At 39.3% G+C, this 21,200-nt stretch overlaps 1 protein-coding gene across 1 annotated transcript; it reads right to left on the bottom strand.

The window, feature by feature from the left end:
• Nucleotides 1-6,231: 6,231 nt before the first annotated feature.
• Nucleotides 6,232-10,535, bottom strand: LOC120072192 (uncharacterized). The gene is given in 4 exon segments (XM_039024599.2): nt 6,232-6,792; nt 7,261-8,048; nt 8,051-9,071; nt 9,732-10,535. Coding segments are annotated over 4 exon segments (3,174 nt in total).
• Nucleotides 10,536-21,200: the final 10,665 nt, after the last annotated feature.

The raw sequence follows: 21,200 nt of genomic DNA, 5'->3' as shown, positions 1-21,200 counted from the left end.
TGGGATGGGTTGCTTATCTTTCTGTTCATGCGTTAGACATCATTTATCACTTTTCAATGCGACTAACATACAAGCCTATCTCTAGGGTGCATGCGTCTAACTTAGAATGCAAGAAACACTAGTAAGTCTATCTCTAGCTGTACTAGGCGTTCTACTTAATGCGGCTTAGCTATTCTTTCGATCAACTAAGTAAAGAAGCTTTCACCAAGTTGTCAAGTTGGTTTAGGCGTTGGTACAGAATTATGCATGAAGTACTAATGCTTTCAACATAAACAGAAGATAAACAATAGCAAAAGTGATGATCAAATATATGAATTTTATAAAGGATCAACGAGTCTTTACAAAGAACTATATTCAATCAAAATGAAATGGAAATGATATTAAGAGAGAAACTGAGTCAAGCCAAAGAATACAATCTCTTGTAGTTCTTTGGCTCAATCTTGTTGTGTGCAATCACTTTAAAGAGTCGAGGACAAAGTATCTTTCTCAAGAATAACTTTCTCCACTCCCTGGCCGATGGTGGTGGTGGTTCTCAGCTCCTTCGATCGTCTTACACCTCGGCACGGCTTGTACAAACTAAAACTAAGTCTACAAATTTACAGAAAGTATGGAGCTTCTCATTCTCCAAACTCCTAATTCTGAAGGGTCTTCAAGTATTTATAGGTGTTGGTCTCGTCCACTTGAAGGATGGGCTGCATTTAAGTCCATGCCCTGGTCAACATTAAACTCCATGTCCTGGTTGGCTACCTAACCTCTGGAATCTTTTCAGACGGCGCCTGCTGTTGGAAGCTTTTCAGATGCCGCCTATTGCAGGAGCCCATGCTTGCAAGTGGTGATGTGACACAATCAGCCTGGAGCAATGAATCTTCCATGCGTTGAATTTCCTCCGACGCATGCCTTTAGCACATTTCCTGCGGCATTTGTCTAATGCGTTATTGTCAGTTCTTGCGTTGAAATCCTGCAAAGTAGTGCGTTAGCACCGCGATTTTTAGTGATAAACTTCTTTAACATGAAATTGCTAATGTTTAAGTAAATCCATGCGTTTCTATTAAAAATGAGGAGAGTTTATTATTAAAAATCCTAATTGTTCTAACTTAAGAGCAAAGATAAGCTGTATTTTTACAAGTTATCAACCATCCCCAAATTTGAACAATGCTTGTCCTCAAGCATTCTAAAATAATTCTTTGCTATCTCCTCTGCCTTAGATGTGAAAATTTCACCTCTCATCATATTAGTCTCAAAGCTGAAATAAGAGTTGAGAAAATATAACATAGATTGATGCTTTTCTTAAAAGGACTAATATCTAGTTTCCGATGTGATAGGCTTCTCATCGTAACTCCTTTCATTTCTCAAAACATTTCAATCTTTTCTAAACCAGCAATGCGTTAGGTGCTATTTCTTTTGAAAAAAAATAGATGCTGGATAAAAAGAAAACGATTGTGTACTTGTTTACCCATGCGTTGCTCCAGGTATCTCACTTTCGTTTTGGCTTGCCCCCACGGGTGTCATGCAAGCATCCAACTACGGGTGAGAACCCTTTACAACTAAACTCATATCTAATATTCATTCCTTTTTCAAAGTACAGTTTTTTTTTTTTTTAAGACTAGATAGAGGAGTTTTATGGGATGCGTTGGTCTAGGATACTTAACTTCGTTTTGGCTTACCCCCACGGGTGTCATGCGGGCATCCAACTACGGCTAAGTGCCTGTTCCAATTAAGCTCATGTCATTTGAAATTTCTTTCTTTTGAAGTAATGACAGAGGAGCTGCGTTCAAAATTCTTCTTATTTTGTTTCCCTTTTTCTTTATGATGTATAGATTGACGCGTCTACGCTCGGATTTCCTTCATCCCTAAATTTGGAGATGAGCTATATCGTTATTGCTAAAAGAGAAACAGTTTTAAAAGGCTTTGATAAATTGAAAGAAGTGTAAGACTTCAAGCTTGCATGCGTTAGAAAGTAAACTTAATCTTTTTAAGAGAAGTTCAAGCCTTGTCTATTTTCCTAATGCCTATCTTATGCTTATGAGTTCATATAGTTGATATCATTGAGGTGAGGTTAAGCACAAGACTTGAAAACAATCAAAGAACAAAAATAAAGTATCCTAAGGACAAATGCAAGGATCAAAGTGATAATAACTTCTCATTCATTTTTTTTTCCATATTTTAACATAGATTGCATAAACACAGCAAAAAGATGCAAAAGGTCAATTAAACCAAAATTACAAAATAATTTTAACCCAACACCCCAAGGTTCTACGGTGCTGGCACATCATCTCTGCATTCTTCTTCGGGGTTCTCGTCCATGAAGTGCAAGGGATTTCTGAGATGGGCTGGTAACGAAGGCAAGGCAAACATACCTACCAAGACCTGATTAATATACTGCATTGTGTAGACAAATTAGTCTTGCATGCATCTTGTCTGTTGCCTCAAGTAATCCCTTAATACCCGGTTTTGTTGTTGAAGATCTTCAATTGATGCGGCCAACGGTCGGAGTTGATCACTGATGAATGTTTTCAACTCCTCCAAGTCTATACTGCATTGGGGTACTGGTTCTTTTCGTCCAACTGGGTCTTCAAATGAGACTGCGTTACTGGACCCTAACCCAGTTAGCTCAAAGATCACTGGAGGTGGCACAAAATTTTGGATTGGACTTTGTTGGGGCGAAAGAATGGAGTGAGGGAGGTCCTGATCTATGAATATGGGTTCTTGATGCGTCTACTCAGGACCCCCTTTTGGCTGGGCTATTGGTGAGTCATGGAAAAGTTCAAGTGCAAGTTGCACTTCTTCAGCCAAAGCTTCTGGCTCATCTTCACATTCTTCATTCTCTGAAGCTTCATCGTTGTGTTCAACTGTCATGACACGTCTTTTCTTGGGGGTGTGTTTTGTTGGTCGACGTCTACATGCCACTTCTTTGGCAGGTAAGGCTGGTTGATGCTGTGATCCTCGAAGGAGACGCCTTACTGCCTTTATGTCTATTAGACCATTGACTTCTTCATATTCATCCCCCAGAGGGATGCCCCAGTGTTCGCATAACCGCGCAAATCAGCCACGGAAAATATAGTTGCCCTCGAGGCTTGTTCTTGATGGCCTTGATCTGGTCCCATATAATCCTCCCAATATCCAACGGGATGCATCGCATTATGCAGTAAGTGGCCAGGATGCATTCTCTGGATAACGTTTCATCATGCGTTGTAGGCATGATGCTGTGTTTGATTAAATAATACCACATGTTAGTGTCTGGGTTCAGATTCCTGGAAGCAAGCATCTTTGATCCATTCCTTCGTGTCTGCCATTTACTTCCAGGTTTGGCCATTGTCTTCAACGCATCTTCCAATTGATCAGGCGTCGGTTGCTCTAAGATGTGGTTTCCTTCTGTATCAGGATTACTACTCAAGTTGAACACTTCATTTATCTTGTCTGCTGAGAAGCGCACTAACACCCCTTCCACGAAGGCGGTGTTCTTTTCCATGTCGAATTCGCTGTTATAGAACGAGTGGACAAGGTTGGTCCAGATGCGATCGTGCCCAATGCAGAATTGATTCCACCCTAGTGCATTGATGGTTTCCGTGATATAGACTGGCAATGGGTGGCATTCAGGGAAGAAGCCTTTCCCTACTAATATGTCACTAAACTGTCGCTTCCTTCCCATGGTTCTCTTAGGTAACGCCTTTGTTACCTCACGTTTCTCTGCCGTGTGTTCTCTTGCCTCTTTAGCCAACTCTCTTAACTCATTCTCCAACTCCTTTTGGAGATTGGTTTTCCTTCGCCCTTGTCTCGCGGGCGCATAATCTTCCAATTCATTTTCCAACGCGTTGTGCCCTTTTTTACGCGTTGCATCCTCAGGTCCGGGTGCAACTTCTTCTTCTTCTTCTTCTTCTTCTTCCTCCAGTATCAACCTTCTCTTCCTTGATACTCTCTTTGATTTTATAGTCCCTTCATTCGCATCAGATGGGCGTAGTTGCGACGCGTCGGGGCCAACTCTCCTTTCTCTACTTTCTTCTTCTCTTCTTTCATTCTCTTCCCTTTCTTCATTTTCCATCTCTTCTTCTAGCATCACTGCATATCTTTCTGTTTCATCCAACTCGAGTGATGCATTTGGTGGATCTGAACGCAACACTTGAGTTGCTTCTTGCTCTTGGTTGAGCGATGCTAGAATAGCTCCAAATACTTCCTCTTCATCACTTCTTGCTAACTTTGCCAAGTCTTCAAGGTTATGCTCTGACGCAGGACTGTCAGAGGCTGGGATAGGTGGAGTGAATAGCGGGGTGCCCACAAGGGTGTGAGGCGTCCCCGGAGAGGATATTAGGATGGGTGAAGGTGATGGCTGGTTAGACGTGTCTGAATCAATCAGGTAAATTGTGGCTAAGGGTTCAATGGATAGAGGGGGAGGTGGACACACCACTGAAGATGGTGCGGCATGGGCATAGGAAGGAAGGGGTTCATGCGTTGCAACCACCAAGGTTATGTTCAGGATAAATGGTGGTGGGGCAAGCTTGGTATAAGGTTTGGACGTGGCCATAAATGACAGATGCGTCTTAGTCTTGGCTGGTGTCTTTACCCTTGGTTTAGGGGCAGACTTGGGTTTTTGTAGGGTTTTAGCCCTAGGAAAAGAAGTTTTGGCCGGAGGGTTTACAGGTTTCTTGGAGCTCTTGGCCAAAGCTTTCATGAAGGTGGAAGGAGGTGTAGAGGTGGCCAGACGCTGAGCAGAGGTAGCTCTGCCGTAAGAGGCTTTCAATTGGGAAGGGCCAGAGGTTGATTTCCTAGGGCTAGGTGGTGGTGAACTCGAAAATGAAGAGGAAGAGAAGGAACTTATCAGCGAATCATTGCCTAGGCTGTAGCTTTGGTTCTGAGAATCTGAGCCGGAAGACACTGTTCACCAAAGATGTTGAGTGAGAGAGGAAAAATGGAGGTTTGGTGGATCTGAGGTTCTAGGATTTCTGAAGAAATGGAGGTTCGTAGGCGCGGTGAAGGAGAAGAAGAAATGGTTTGGTTCAAGTGAGGTTTTTGTAGGGGGAGAGGATGATTGTGGCTGACGTCAGGTGGCGCCTTGTTTAGCCAAAACACTCGAGTGTTTTGTGTTTTCGAGACGCATGCCTTCAACTGCCCCCTGCATTGGACTTGTGTCTAACGCGACCAATGTTTCAGTTTTAATTTATACACAACTTTTCTAAAAGAAAAACAATCAAATTTCCAAATTTTGTAAAGGCAAAACAATTAACTTAAAACCTTCAAATAACTAAACTAACAAATTCAAACATAACTTAAAATACAAAATGCAAAAGAATAAGGTTGAGAGAGGCGTCCCTGGAAGGTGTGGCATTACAACTGTAGAGATGCCTCGACGCGGGCTTCAACTTGTCTCGCGTAGTGCAAGAGATGACTTTTGGTGTTCCACTTCATCTTCAAAGTACAGCTTAACCCTTTGGCCGTTTACCTTGAGTGCATCAGTGCCATCTTCTTGCATTAATTCCACGGTACCGTAGGGAAAGATCGTTTTAATTATGAAGGGCCCAGACCATCTGGATTTCAATTTTTCTGGAAACAGACGCAAGCGTGAGTTGAACAATAAAACTTTCTGACCAACAACAAGTACCTTCTTGCTGATGCGTTGGTCGTGCCAACGCTTTGTCTTTTCCTTGTAGATCTTCTTGTTTTCATATGCGTTCATTCGCCATTCTTCGAGCTCGTTGAGCTGAAGCTTGCGTTGAACGCCCGCCGCATCCGGATTCATATTCAACTTCTTTACTGCCCAAAATGCCTTATGCTCCAACTCTACAGGAAGATGACATGCTTTACGAAATACAAGTGAGTAAGGAGACATACCTATAGGTGTTTTGTATGCAGTCCTGTAGGCCCAGAGTGCTTCATCCAGCCTCTGCGTCCAATCTTTCCGTGTTGTGCTGACGACTTTTTCCAGAATTGATTTGATTTCTCGATTTGAAATTTCTACCTGACCGTTTGTCTGAGGGTGGTAAGCGGTAGCAATCTTGTGCCTGACATTATATTTTGCAAGAAATTTTGAGACGATGCGATTGATAAAATGCGTACCTTCATCACTTATTAGAGTTTTCGGCATTCCATAGCATGTGAAAATATTCTTGATAAGAAATTTAGATACAGTAGACGCGTCATTTCTGGAACAGGCAACTGCCTCTACCCACTTAGATACATAGTCTACAGCCAATAGGATATATTGCTGACCACAAGACAAAGGGAACGGGCCCATAAAATCTATGCCCCAGACATCAAACAACTCCACTCAAGAATATTATTCAAGAGCATTGCGTTCCTTGAAGAAAAATTCCCTGTGCGTTGGCAGAGGTCACAATTTTGAACAAACTCTCGTACGTCCTTAAAAAGGGTGGGCCAAAAGTAACCGCATTGAAGGACTTTCGCCGTGGTCCTTTGCCCACCAAAATGCCCACCATAAGGAGAATTATGACACTCGGCCAGGATGTGTTGTGTCTCCTCCCTTGAGATGCATCGATGTAGTATAGAGTCTGGGCCTTGTTTGTATAGAAACGGTTCGTCCCAGAAATAAAACTTACTGTCATGGACTAGCCGTTTCTTCTGCTGGGAATTGAAGTTTTTAGGGAACTGCTTGGTGGTCAAGTAATTAACTATATCAGCATACCAAGGTTCCCTACCTTCAATTCTAAACAGATTCTCATCAGGGAATGCGTCCTTGATGTCGTTTTCCTGGACTTGCATTTCTTGATTTTCAAGCCTGGACAGGTGGTCAGCCACCTGATTTTCTGTTCCCTTTCTGTCTTGGATGTCAATGTCAAATTCCTATAGTAGTAGAACCCATCTTATCAGTCTCGGCTTTGCTTCCTTCTTGCTCACCAGGAACTTGATGGCTGAGTTCTCGGTGTATATGGTGGTTGATGCACCAACTAAGTAAGAGCAAAATTTTTCAATACCGAATACTACAGCCAACATCTCTTTCTCAGTAGTTGTATAGTGTTCCTGAGAGTCGTTTAATGTTTTGGACGCGTAGGAGATTGGATGTATCAAGTTTCCCCTCTTCTACACTAACATAGTTCCCACTGCGACATTACTCGCGTCACACATAAGAATGAAACGTTGCGTCCAGCCTGGTGCTATTAACATTGGGGCTGTTATCAACGCATACTTCAAGGTTTTGAACGCGTCAGTGTAGTCTTCGTTAAAAACATAGGGCCGGTTCGCCTCCAATAATGCGCTTAGAGGTCGCGCAGTCTGAGAAAAGCTTCTGATGAACCATCTATAGAAGCCGACATGTTCTAGAAAACTTCTTAGCGTTTTGACATTCGCTGGTGGTGGAAGTTTTTCTATTACATCAATCTTGGCTCCATCCACTTCCAAGCCAGCCTTGGATACTTTATGCCCCAAAACAATTCCTTCTGTCACCATGAAGTGACATTTTTCCCAATTCAGTACTAAGTTTGTTTCCTTGCACCGAGCAAGGACGAATTCTAAGTTATCCAGGCATGACTGGAATGAGTCTCCAAAGACTAAAAAGTCGTCCATGAAGACTTCCACGGTCCTCTCCAAGAAGTCAGAGAAAATGGCCATCATACAACGTTGAAATGTCCCTGGTGCGTTGCATAGCCCAAAGGGCATGCGTCTGAATGCGAAAGTGCCAAAGGGACAAGTGAACGTGGTCTTCTCTTGATCTTCTGGATCTATTAAAATCTGGTTGTAACCAGAATAACCATTGGGAAAACAATAGAACTCTTTACCTGCAAGTCTATCAAGCATCCGATCGATGAAAGGAAGAGGAAAGTGGTCCTTTTTAGTTGCTACGTTGAGTTTCCGATAATCCATACAAATTTGCCAGCCTATGACAGTTCTTGAAGGAATGAGTTCATTGTTGCTATTTACTATCACGGTCGTTCCCCCTTTCTTGGGAACGCATTGAACTGGACTAACCCAACTGCTGTCGGATATCGGATAAATAAGTCCTGCGTCCAGCCATTTCAAAATCTCCTTTTTGACCACTTCTTTCATAATGGGATTAAGCCTTATTTGAGGCTCGATTGACCCCGTCTTCCCCTCCTCCAGCTAATTTTGTGCATACAATAGGATGGACTTATTCCACGAATATCTGCAAGTGTCCACCCTATTGCACGTTTATGTTTCTTCAACATCTGCAAGAGTGAATCTTCATTAGGCTTTGTGAGATTAGCGGAAATGATAACAGGCAATGTATTATTAGTTCCAAGAAAAGCATATTTCAAATGTCTGGGTAACTGTTTTAATTCGAGTTCAGGTGGTTGTTCAAGTGAAGGACGCATTGGTTTTGTCTGCCGCTCACTCAGACTTGGTGGCTTGAATTCCTTCAGGGTTCCCTCAAATGCGAGAACTTCACATACGCGAGTCTCTTCTTCAGTCAATTCAATATTGTTTAGCTGATAATCATCACTGTCTGGGAATTTTAATGCGTTGAGCACATTAAATTTCACCTCTTCATTATCCACGCGCATGGTTAGCTCACCTTTATGCACGTCAATCAGAACTTTCCCAGTAGACAAGAAAGGGCGTCCAAGGATGATTGGAACCTCCCTATCTGCTTCATAATCCAGAATAATGAAGTCTGCTAGGAATATGAGATTGTCAACCTTCACCAAAACATCTTCAATCTTCCCTTCCGGGTATTTAATTGTCCTGTCAGCGAGTTGAAGGGTGACAGAAGTAGGTTGTGCCTCGCCAATCCTCAATTTCTTAAAAACTGAAAAGGGCATGAGATTGATGCTCGCACCTAGGTCGCACAACGCATGATTCACATCTAATCTTCCAATTGAACAAGGAACTGTGAAGCTCCCTGGGTCCTTCTGCTTCTGTGGTAGCTTGTTGCTTACTAACGCGTTACATTCCTGTGTTAGTGCTATTACTTCTTTCTCACTGACTTTTCTCTTTTTCGTCAAAATGCCCTTCAAAAACTTCACGTATGTTGGCATCTGCTCCAAAGCTTCTATGGGTGGTATGTTGATGTGCAGCTGCTTTAGGAGCTTGAGAAAGCGCTTGAACTGATGTTCATCATTCTTCTTCATCAGACGCCTGGGGAATGGTGCGTTCAGAGGCACCTTCTACTTTCCCACATTAGACGTGCTGGTTTTCGAATGGCTTGTATTTTCTGGCGTTCTCTCTTTCTGATCCGTTGAACATGTAATGTGTTCTTTCGAAGGACTATTGTTTCTTTGATTCATCTTTCTTTCTACAAGGGCTCTTCCACTCCGCAACATCACTGCATGACATTGCTCTTTCCCGTTATTATTCCCAGGTGTTTTTGTACTACTAGGTAGAATGCCTGGCTACCTGCTTTTCAACTCGCTTGCAATCTGCCCCACCTGGATTTTTAGGTTTCTGATTGATGACGCCTGGCTCTTTAGTATTGTGTCGTTCTGGGCTATGTATTCCTTCAATAGGTTTTCCAGCGGAGTTCCAGAACTCGATGCGTGGCCACCTCTATTGAAGGGCTGTTGATGCTATTGATGCGTTTGTTGAAAGACAGGCAGCGGTCCATTCCTTTGCTAATGGCTCGCGCCTGGGTGGTGCTCTTGCTGATTTCCTCCTGTCCAAGAAAAATTCGGATGGTTACACCATCCAGGGTTATAAGTATTAGAAAATGGGTTATTCTTGATGAAACATACTGACTGAGGGTTTTGAGGACACTCAACATATGAGTGAAAATCTCCGCATCCTACACAGGTTACTGTGGGTTGCCCAAACACCTTCACTTGATTCACCTTCTGTTGGTTTGGTGCGTTACCTAGCATTATGTTCTGTAGAAGGCTGGTCATGGTAGCCACTTGAGTGGAAAGCGTGGCTATAGCGTTGGCATCAACAGAGTTAATGTTCTGAGATCTTCTTCTCCTGTCATTTCTTCCATCGTAGGTGTCATCTACCCACTCCATGTTATGTTTGGCAATGTAAAGTAATATTTCTTTAGCTTCAGTATACGATTTGTCCATCAGTCCTTCAGCTGCTGCTGCATCTGCTGCAATCTGTGACGCCCTGTTTAGTCCGCCATAAAACGTCTCCATCTGAATATTCAACAGTAGTGCGTGGTTTGGGCAGTTCTTAACCAAGCCATTGAAACGCTCGCATGCAACACTCAATGTCTCGATGTCTTCCTGTTCAAAGTTCATGATTTCCCGACGCCTCCTCGCATTGGTGGTAGGTGGGAAGTATTTCTGCATAAACTTTTCCACCAACTTTTCCCATGTGGTGATTTCCTCAGGCTCTAATGAACTCACCCATTGCTTTGCGTCATCTCGCAAAGAATTGGGAAACAAGGAGAGCCTGATTTTCTCTGGTGTGATTCTAGGAATCACAAAGAAATTGCACGTTTCCAGGAAACGCTTCATATGGGCATGAGGATCTTCGCCATGGCTACCCCCAAATTGCCTAGCAGTCTGGAGCATTTGGAGCATAACAGATTTCATTTCAAACCTAGTTCCATCAGGCATCGGATATATGATTCCTGGAGAGAAATCATATAGCACAGGGGACGCGTATTCTCTCATAGGACGTGTGCTGTTGTTTGCCATCAGGATTGGGTTCTGTGCAACGTGAGCCAATTGCTGAGCTAGTTGCTAATTTTGTTGTTCTTCCGCCATTGCTCTTTCCCTTTCTTGCTGTCTAAGTAACTGTTGCCTCAACCTTCGACGACGGTTGGATCGATTCCTGCGCCGGAAGGTCTGTTTAATCTCGGGGTCGTATCTGAACTCAGGAGTGTTCTCCCTGTTCATACACGTTCACAAGCCTAGGCGTAGCTTGTAATACTTCCCTTAATTGAGGTGTCCCTACAACAAATACAAATGGAATTTCTGGTTAGTTCTCGTTGCTGATTCCCCGACAACGGCGCCAAAAACTTGTTCACTTGCTATCGTGAGATGCTTTAGGACTATATAAAGTGAAACAGATTGGAAGAATAAAGTCTAAGTGCTGCATTTAAATGAATGCAACTCGTTGGGGCGTTAGTATTATGCACAGAAGGCACAAAGCCCCTTATAATAACGTTCAAGTTTTCCTAGATTAAACTCAATTATAAATCTAATCTAGGTTCCTGGCAAGTCCAAGGTCGATCACAAGGATTCAGTTTCACTAACACAGATCATGCGTTGTACTTGCAATAGGAGGTTTTTCCTAAATGAATGAGAGAGATGAATTATTTTCACTAACATGCTATGCCTGTGCAAGATAATACAAAAGAGTTGAGTGGAAAATGAAGGATCATGTGAAAATGGAATTTAAGTTGGTGGACGCACCGGTTAAAGATAATTGCACACAATTGATGTAATGTGGATGAAATGGGATGGGTTTCTTATCTTTCTGTTCATGCATTAGACATCATTCAACACTTTTCAATGCGAATAACATACAAGCCTATCTCTAGGGTGCATGCGTCTAACTTAGAATGCAAGAAACACCAGTAAGTCTATCTCTAGCTGTACTAGGCGTTCTACTTAATGCGGCTTAGCTATTCTTTCGATCAACTAAGTAAAGAAGCTTTCACTAAGTTGTCAAGTTGGTTTAGGCGTGGTACAGAATTATGCATGAAGTACTAATGCTTTCAACATAAACAGAAGATAAACAATAGCAAAAGTGATGATCAAATATATGAATTTTATAAAGGATCAATGAGTCTTTACAAAGAACTATATTCAATCAAAATGAAATGGAAATGATATTAAGAGAGAAACTGAGTCAAGCCAAAGAATACAATCTCTTGTAGTTCTTTGGCTCAATCTTGTTGTGTGCAATCACTTTAAAGAGTCGAGGACAAAGTATCTTTCTCAAGAATAACTTTCTCCACTCCCTGGCCGATGGTGGTGATGGTTCTCAGCTCCTTCGATCGTCTTACACCTCGGCACGGCTTGTACAAACTAAAACTAAGTCTACAAATTTACAGAAAGTATAGAGCTTCTCATTCTCCGAACTCCTAATTCTGAAGGGTCTTCAAGTATTTATAGGTGTTGGTCTCGTCCACTTGAAGGATGGGCTGCATTTAAGTCCATGCCCTGGTCAACATTAAACTCCATGTCCTGGTTGGCTACCTAACCTCTGGAATCTTTTCAGACGGCGCCTGCTGTTGGAAGCTTTTCAGATGCCGCCTATTGCAGAAGCCCATGCTTGCAAGTGGTGATGTGACACAATCAGCCTGGAGCAATGAATCTTCTATGCGTTGAATTTCCTCCAACGCATGGCTTTAGCGCGTTTCCTGCGGCACTTGTCTAATGCGTTATTGTCAGTTCTTGCGTTGAAATACTGCACAGTAGTGCGTTAGCGCCGCGATTTTTAGTGATAAACTTCTTTTACATGAAATTGCTAATGTTTAAGTAAATCCATGTGTTTCTATTAAAAATGAGGAGAGTTTATCATTAAAAACTCTAATTGTTCTAACTTAAGAGCAAAGATAACTTGTATTTTTACAAGTTATCAAGCAAAAACAAGGATATTCTAAGCTTCTTTGGTAGAAACACAAGTATTGATTAAACCAAAGATGTTATTGTCAACAACATCGAATATGGCATTTAAGGCTCGTGAGTTTCCAAGTGAGATTTCATCCTACTCTTTACTCCAATCAACTTCAAGCTTGAGTTTCAATTCACCTTTCTCGTTAGAAATTTGAGGATGTGACCAGCCAACAATAATGGACTTTCTCTTGGGGTTGATGCCGTAAATCTCGTGGTTTCGTCACTTGTAAATCATTTATACGAACAGATTATTTATTTAATAAAATAAGTGTTATATTATTTGAAATTTAGTTGCATTAACCCAAATCCAATAAACTAAGATCCAAGGTTATTCGATGTAGCTTAAACATGTATGTGGTGACATACAGGTGGATCATATTTAAGTAATACCTAAACGGTCTGTAGTAGATGGATAAGACTAGACACCTTATCCTGGTGAACTACGAATATGACTCACTTTGTAATTGTTATAATTGTTGTAAAGTGTCACAGATGATCTAATACTGATCATTCATGTAGAGACATGTGAGTGACGATATGCGCAAGCACATGCAATCGAAGTAATAATCCTAAATAGGGTATCGTCCTCAGGGATCGGCATGAGCAAAATTTTCCTAACTTAACTATCACAATTCTTTGTCAATTTTATCCAGGCAACCAAAAGATTGTTTTTATCTATAACTACAGATAACAAAAATTCAGTCACACACAAGAACAATTTAGAGCAAAACAATTCCAGGGTATTGTTTCATTTAGGGAATACAATGAATATGACATGTAATTGAATGAAATTGATAGGTTGAGGCTAGAAGTTCTAAAATCAGGAAATCCGCTCTCGAGCTCAAACCATTCTAATAACTACCCATTTAATGGAACGAACACATGCGCAGTGGAAGAAAAATGGATCTAAAGTACTCTAATTATTATAAAGATAAACATGCATGTAATCAAACAAGAAAAATGGGAAAAGAATACAACCTTTGTAGTCTTTGAATTTTCTCCAAATCAGCTCTAATCTCCTCACGAATAGTTCGTAGATCAACACAATAATCTTCTCGACTATTCTCCGGCCTTAGAATAGGATGGTGGAATCCGATGAGTGACTAATTTGGAGAGGAAAAAACTAAAGCTTTGAGAGAAAAATGGATGAGATTATCATATAATCTCATCTAAACCCACTACGGCCAAGAAGTCTTCAAAATAATTAAACACTCCTTTTAAAGACCATTACATGTAAACATGCAACTTTGAGTTTGATGAGAATTTGACACTAAAAAATCCACTAACTCAAAAGGTGGGATTTAGTGGGACAAGTGTCTTCAAATGAAGACAGTACTTAGCTATGCAAAAGTTGGCATTTCCCACTCACAAATGTTGGATCTTTCCACTAACTCGGTCAAAGTTTGACTCTCAAAGTCTAAAGTCAACAAAATTTACTTTTTTACTTTCAAAAATTAAAAGTCAACAATTTTACTTCCATTGCATTTTTTACCTAGTCAACAATTTGACTTTTAATGCAATTTTGACCAAGTCCATTTAATTTCAAAATTAATTCTAAATCAATTTTAAAATTAAATTAATATTAATTAATTAATTAAACAATTTAATTAATTTAATTTAATATTAAATCCAATACTTTTCCTAATTTTTATGAATTCCTATTCATAATTTTGATATTTAAATCTTATTTAAATATCTCTTATTTTCTCTCTCTTTATGTTTAATTCACAATTAAACATTAGGTTAAATATATCGTACATATTTAATGCTTTGCTCCAAAAATCAAATTTGAACACTTCAAATTCATTCGTCACACTGTTCTAAGATTTAGTCTGATATGAGCTAGTAGGGGGAACTCATGGACCCAGATCATGACTCTAAAGATCAGGGATTAACCGGCTAAACTCTTTAATCTAATTAACCACCATTCATTAACTACCAGATCACTCCACTAAAGCTCAGTAGTTGCACTCCCCCCACTGTAGATATATTATGTCTACTCGATATAACCATGATTAGTAAGTTAACCCCTCACAGATTGCTCGTAATAATGGTTGGGTTAAAAGCTGTTTTTAAGATTACATCTTGCACCTTAAGTCTCACTGATCCTTTAATGAATAATTGGTTTGTGATCCAATCACGAAATTGAGTCCCTCTCAAGCCAATGAGAGGGTGGGGCCCTTTGTTCAAGACCTGGAGTCAGCACTTAAGGGAACAACCTCTCTATTATTCCTAAAAGTGGGCAGGAGTGAATTCCATCTTGCACCTTATGTCCCCAACTATCTACTTGGTCTTACCCCTGAAATGGGAGGCTTATTGAGCCGGCGCTGTTGAACCAACCCTCACCCATGCAAATCTAAGGATAATCTCGAATAAACAGGAGTTCATAGTTAGCTCAGGATTAAGGTCAAGTTGCCTAGGTCATCACTTTGAAATAGTTAGTCTTAAACAGTAAACAACGTTATAAAGTAAGAGTGACTTAATTCTTGGTCTGATCTTATGCAAACTCATTGCATAGGATGCCCCCACTCCTCATGTCAATACATGAACGAATCAGGATCACTTCGTTTGTAGCACTTTACAACAAATTGTAAGAACTACATAGTGGGCCGCATCCTCTAGTGTTACCAGAATAAGGTACCCAACCTTATTCGTATACTATAGACCATTTTGACTATTTACTAAACTTGATCCACTCTTATTGTTGGGATTGGTGTCCTAAATCTCCCGAAGTCTTGTTTCATACAAATTGTTTTATGAATAAAATAACTGTTATTTCATTCTAACATTTACTCATATCCAATAAACAAAGCTCCATGGTTATCTTATGTAAGCTTAAGCATATATATGTGACATACAAGTGGATCATGCCTTAAGTGATAACCTAAACAGGTCTGTAGTATAAGGATTAAGGTCGGATACCTGATACTGGTGACACTACGGATACAGCCCGCTTTGTAGAGGTTTGCAAGTGTTGTAAACTACTATAGATGATAGATCCTGACCATTCATATGGAGACATGCGAGCGGGGGTATCCTATACAAAGAGTTTGTATAAGATCGAACCACAAGATGACTAGACTCTGTATATAACGTCGTTGATACTAGATACTTACATCTCACCTAAACGATCATAGGTGACACGAACTCGATCTTGAGTGTTTTGGGAACTCCTGCCTTTGAGGAAAGTCTCTTGATTAATATGGATGAGAGTGGCCAGATTGCCAACTTAACATGCCTACCTTTTTGGGGACTTGTCTGATTTGGGAGCTGGGAACTCAATACACAAGATGAAATTCACTTCTTTTCCGAAGCAGAGATAAGTAAAGAGATTGCTCCCTTAAGGGCTGATTCCGGGGCTTGAACATAGTGGCCACAACTTCTCTTTGGAAGAGAGGACTCAGTCATAGTAGGATTATGACTTATGTTCATTAGAGGGATCAGTGGTACTTAAGGAGTTAGATGTAACTACAGGGGCATAACGGTTATTGACCGAGTTGTACTTATGAGCGATCTGTGAAGGGTTGTCGCACTAATGATTGGTTAAGATGGACATATAATATATCTGTAGTAAGAAGAGTTCAACTGTCGGTCTTTAATGGAGTGTCTGGCAGTTAACGGATGGTGAATCCCGTGATTAAAGAGTTTAGTCAGTTATTCACGTACCGTTGGAGCTTCATGCTATAGGTCCGTAAGGTCCCCTTGGTAGCTCAATGGATTCAGTTGAGGATCAGTTCTTGGTGTTGATTTGAAATGTTCAAATTGACAAGAGGTAATTCGATTATATAAGATATGATTGGTATGGTGTATGAGATACATCTAGTGGAGGATTAATATAAATGAGATTTACATTAAGTGTCATAAAATAGAAAAAGAGTTATGGTTTATATGTTTCATGAGATGAAATATTAAAACTATAGGTTATAAATATAGTATGATAAGTTGGTTATCATTTATATTTATAATATTGAATAATTATCTCTCTTTTTCTAATAACCATTTGAGTGGGAGGTTATTGGTGGTTTTCATGGTAACCGTGAGATAAAAGAAAAAATGTTTTCCTAATTTTAGTAATCAAGAAAAGGTTAAGAAATCTCGAAAAAATGTCTCACAGAAGTTGTCAAGTAAATTGGATTTACTAAGCGACAACTTGGAGTTAGCTAAACGATTGTGGAGTGTTAGTAAGCGACAGACACTCGGCTAAGCGATGAGCTAAACGATCGTATAGTTTTTGCTAGACGATCGCTTAGTTTTTCCTAAATGATTGGGCATCGACCTATATGATAGGTTCTTCCATCTCCCACTTGCTCAATCGTTAACACGATTGTGTTTCCTCCGTTGTTCTGCCTCAATCTAAGTCCACACAGAGCCTACCCTCTGTATTCGCACATCGAGAATACCAAGGTAGCCTTCTTGGTGGTGTCATACTCAACTCGACACTGTCGAGGTTTTGTGGAGACCGTTCGTGTTTTTCGAGGTGTTTGTGACCAAGGCGATTGCTTAGTTTGAGTGCGCGGTGTTCGTGTAGTGTAGCGGTCATGTGGGACGAGCGTTCGTGTATTGCTGTGTAGCAGTGATCAAGCATTCGTGATCAAGGAGCTTTGGATGAGTCTGCAAAAGTGTGTTTCTCTTGTCCTTGGTCATTTGTATAGCATGCCGTAATTTATATATTTTTTCATAACCATATGTTTCTGTTTTTTATTGTAATTGTAAAGTTCATATACGATCATAATTTGGAATGATCTTTCTACTGTTCATGGAAATCCTCGTGTTCAATTTCCTTCACTTATGTCTCCACATAAAGTTCATGTATTCATATAGTAACCATGGATATTTGGTTTATTAGATTTATACTTTACAAGTGCAATTCACATATTCAATAAAAGTTTTATTGAATAAATGTCAATAACATCTTTATTGATAATAGAATACGTTTAACATTACAAACTGTGAGTTTTAGGACATACAACCCAATACCATCGACTCGAATCTCTTCTATCGCTTGAATAGCTATAGCATTAAGACCTTTCAATCACACCCCCTTATTATTCTAAATTCACTCTCATGCAATTTCGAATAACAATCTAAATTATTGGGTCCAGCGAATTAAATTCTCTCTCAAGACCCTTCTATCACTTGAATAGTTACAGCATTAAGATCCTTCAACCACACCCCTTAAATTATTGGATTCATTCAATTAATGGTCAGTTAATCAAAAGTATTAAACATAAATAATTTAGAAATCCATGCAAAATCAATCAATTGTAAATTCAATATTCAAAATGACATCCCTAAAATCCACAAACACCCTAGAATAACATAGTTTACCCACGCATGATGTCGATAACAATATTCAACAAACAAATAATCATTATGACAAAAAATAAATTAATAAAGAAGAACGATCTCCCTTCAATAGGTTCGAATATCAATCACGATCTTCTTGACTCTCGCCACGAGTACCGGATTGTTCTTCAACAAAACTCCACGATCACGATCAATCTTCCTGTCACGATCAATCCTGAAACACTCAACAGATCAACTCTCAATTGAAATCTCGAGTCTTCCACCAAAAATTATCAAAATTGCTCTATTTCGGCTATTGTACGAACTAGAATTTAGGTAAAATTTATCAAATTCGGCTATCTTTTTTCTCCTATCTTCTCTTTTTCAGATCTAGCAGCACAATGTTGTTATTTATAATATGCTCGCAACGTTGTACCGCTGTCATCATGCCAACCGCATGTCAAAATCATAACATTGCAACGCTGCCCTGTTTCCAATTTGTCTTGGGTCTACAGCGTCAGGTAGCAGCTACCCCGAATTGTCTTCCAAATTTGTCTCTTTTCTTGATCTTGGGTCCTTGGTTTCTTCCTATTTTCATAGTCAACCCATAATTACTCAAAATTGGATTTTTGCCCTGGGTTTTCTTTTATCATTTTCACAAACATTGCTTCTGATGCTTAGTTTCTTGAAATTACTCAATAAACCATGTCAAACTAAACAAAACTAGCAATATTAGTTCTAAATTTGAAGATAATAAAAGCACTGTTTAGATGCTTTACAGTGAGCGAGGATATCCTATACAAAGAGTTTGTATAAGACCGAACCACAAAATGATTAGTCTCTCTTTATAACGTCGTTACTAAAAATAGACTTACATTTCACCAGGATGACCATAGGTGACTTGACCTTAATCCTGAGTGAGTTGTGAACTCCTGCCTTTGAGGACGGTCCTTTGATCTACATGGACGAGAGTGGCCAAATTCGCCAACTCAATATGTCTACTATTTTGGGGATTCATCTGATTGGGGAGTTGGGAACACGGCTACATAAGAAGAAATTCACTCTTTTCCATTATTAGGGTATATAGATAAGTTGCTACCTTAAGGGTTGATTTCGATCTTGAACAATGTGATGCCACACCCTCTCCTGGCCCCAGGGGGATTCAGTTACAGTTGGACTATGATTAACTGTTCATTAAAGGGATCAGTGACACTTAAGGAGTTTGATGTAACTACAGGGGTAAAACGATAATTCCGACTCAGCTGTACTTACAAGCAATTTACGAAGGATCAACACACTGTTGATTGCTTATATCCAATGGACACAGAAATATATCTATAGTGCGAAGAGTGCAGCTATCGGTCTTTAATGGAGTGACTGACAGTTAATGAATGGAGATTAATTTAATTAAATAGTTTAATTAATCAATCTCGTATCATTAATCAATCTCGTATCATTGGAGTTCCAATCTGTAGGTTCATAAGGTCCCTTGTTAGCTCGATAATAATTAATGAGAATCAAATTAATTTTGGATTCATTTGAATTTTTCAAATTAATTTTGGATTAATTTTAATTTTTCAAATTAATTAAAGGGAATTAATTGTATGTGATTCAAGTAATATAATGTATATGTCACATTATAATATAAAGTTTAATTAGAGAAATAAATATTTGAATAAGATTCAAATATTAATTATATGAATATGATTCATATATAAACTATAGGTGAAAATTAATATGAATGTGATTCGATTAATATTATAGGTTATATGAGAGAATATAAACTATAGATTATATTATATGTGATATAATATAAACTATTGGTTATATGTTATATGTGATATAATATATGGTTTAATTTTAATATACATTAAATTAGTGAATCTATATTAAAATTTGAAATTTGAAGGGAGTTAATTTCAAGTGATGGAGGGAGTTAACTCCCTCGACCATCTCTAATATGGGTAACTAGATAGAGAATGGGTTCTTTAATTGGAATGTGAAAATCTTCACAGTGAATCTGATCTTCATCTCCTTCCTCTGTAACAATTATCCCAACTTCTCTACTCTACCTTTTCACCAAAATTGAACCCCACAAAGCTCTTTGTGATTCTCATTTTTGAGAATAACAAGGTAGCTTTATGGTGGTGTTCTTGTTATTTTATTCGGGTACTTGCTGTGTTGTTGAGTTTCTTCAAGGGTTAGTATTCGATCTCCCTTTCTTCTCTGAATTTCTATAGAAAAAGCATGCTTAAGATCTTTTGTTTATATTGTGTTTCCATCTCTCTATTTTATTGAGTTTTACAAATGAAATTCAAGACACAAGGCATTCTTATGCTTCCACGGCGGGAATTCCAATGCCTTCACTTTCAGGATTTATTGTCTAAGGACTAGCCAACAATAGTTAGTTTCGTCTAATATAAGTGAGCGTGTGGTAGATCCTCCTTTTTTTACTCCTTCCATCAGAGAGTGACAGGATCACAACTCCAGAGATAATAGTGAGCCACTCTAATACCAATTAAAAAGTGTAAGGAGGTGTCTACTGCATGTTAACAATGTATAGACGATGTTACAACATTCCACAGAACAATTACCAGAAATAAAAAGCATATGAAAGAACACCAGAGATTGGTAACTCGATTCGATGTAAAGCACCTACGTCTAAGGGACAATGTGCCAAGGAAAGATAACTTCATTGATATCAGTGATAAGCAATTACAACATAGTACTTATATATAATTGTTATATAATTACAGTGACTCCCGAACAGCTCAATCACTCAACCATTCATCTAGCTCCCCCTAGGTTGGAAACTTCCTCTCGTGGTAACTCAGTCTCCCCCTAAGTTATAGTATTAGTAAAGAATATCTTAGGCTCCCCCTAAGACCGAGTCTCCCTCTCTACAAAACTCAAGCTCCCTTCACGTCGTGAGACTCTCTCTCACTAGAACTATGTCTTTCCTCCTCAGAACAAAATCCCCTTTGCTCGAATAGTTCAAGCTCCCCTCAGCTAGAGAAATCCTTCTCAGATGAATCATGATATACTAGTAAGCAACTCAGAGTACTGTCTCCAAGCAATACAACTCTTTCTCATTCCTATAACTGTGACCGAACACTCACAATAGTAAAGCATAATGTTGCTTCTTAAAACAAAACAGCCAACCCTAGTTGAAGGACTAGATGTCCTTTAAATATGCACAATGGATACACGAACGAGCAACCCTAACTTTCAAAATTGTCACATATAGAAAAAAAAGAAAGAGATTTGCAAATAATACTACATAAGGAAAAGCTGGATAAGGAGTATTTTGCAGAATCAAAATTTCCAAAGAACATCAATTTGCCAAAAAACCACCAATACAGGGACATTTCAGATAACATCTATGATACTTAAACAAATATTACCAACCGCATAATATCTAACATTTATGATTGATGTTATCTTATAGAG

The sequence above is a fragment of the Benincasa hispida genome, chromosome 2 (assembly GCF_027475165.1).
Source record: "Benincasa hispida cultivar pf3 chromosome 2, pf3_genome.v1.1, whole genome shotgun sequence".
In the NCBI taxonomy this organism is placed as follows: Eukaryota; Viridiplantae; Streptophyta; class Magnoliopsida; order Cucurbitales; family Cucurbitaceae; genus Benincasa; species Benincasa hispida.
The sequence above is the reverse complement of the archived record's forward strand: the minus strand, read 5'-3'. Positions and strand labels throughout refer to the sequence as shown.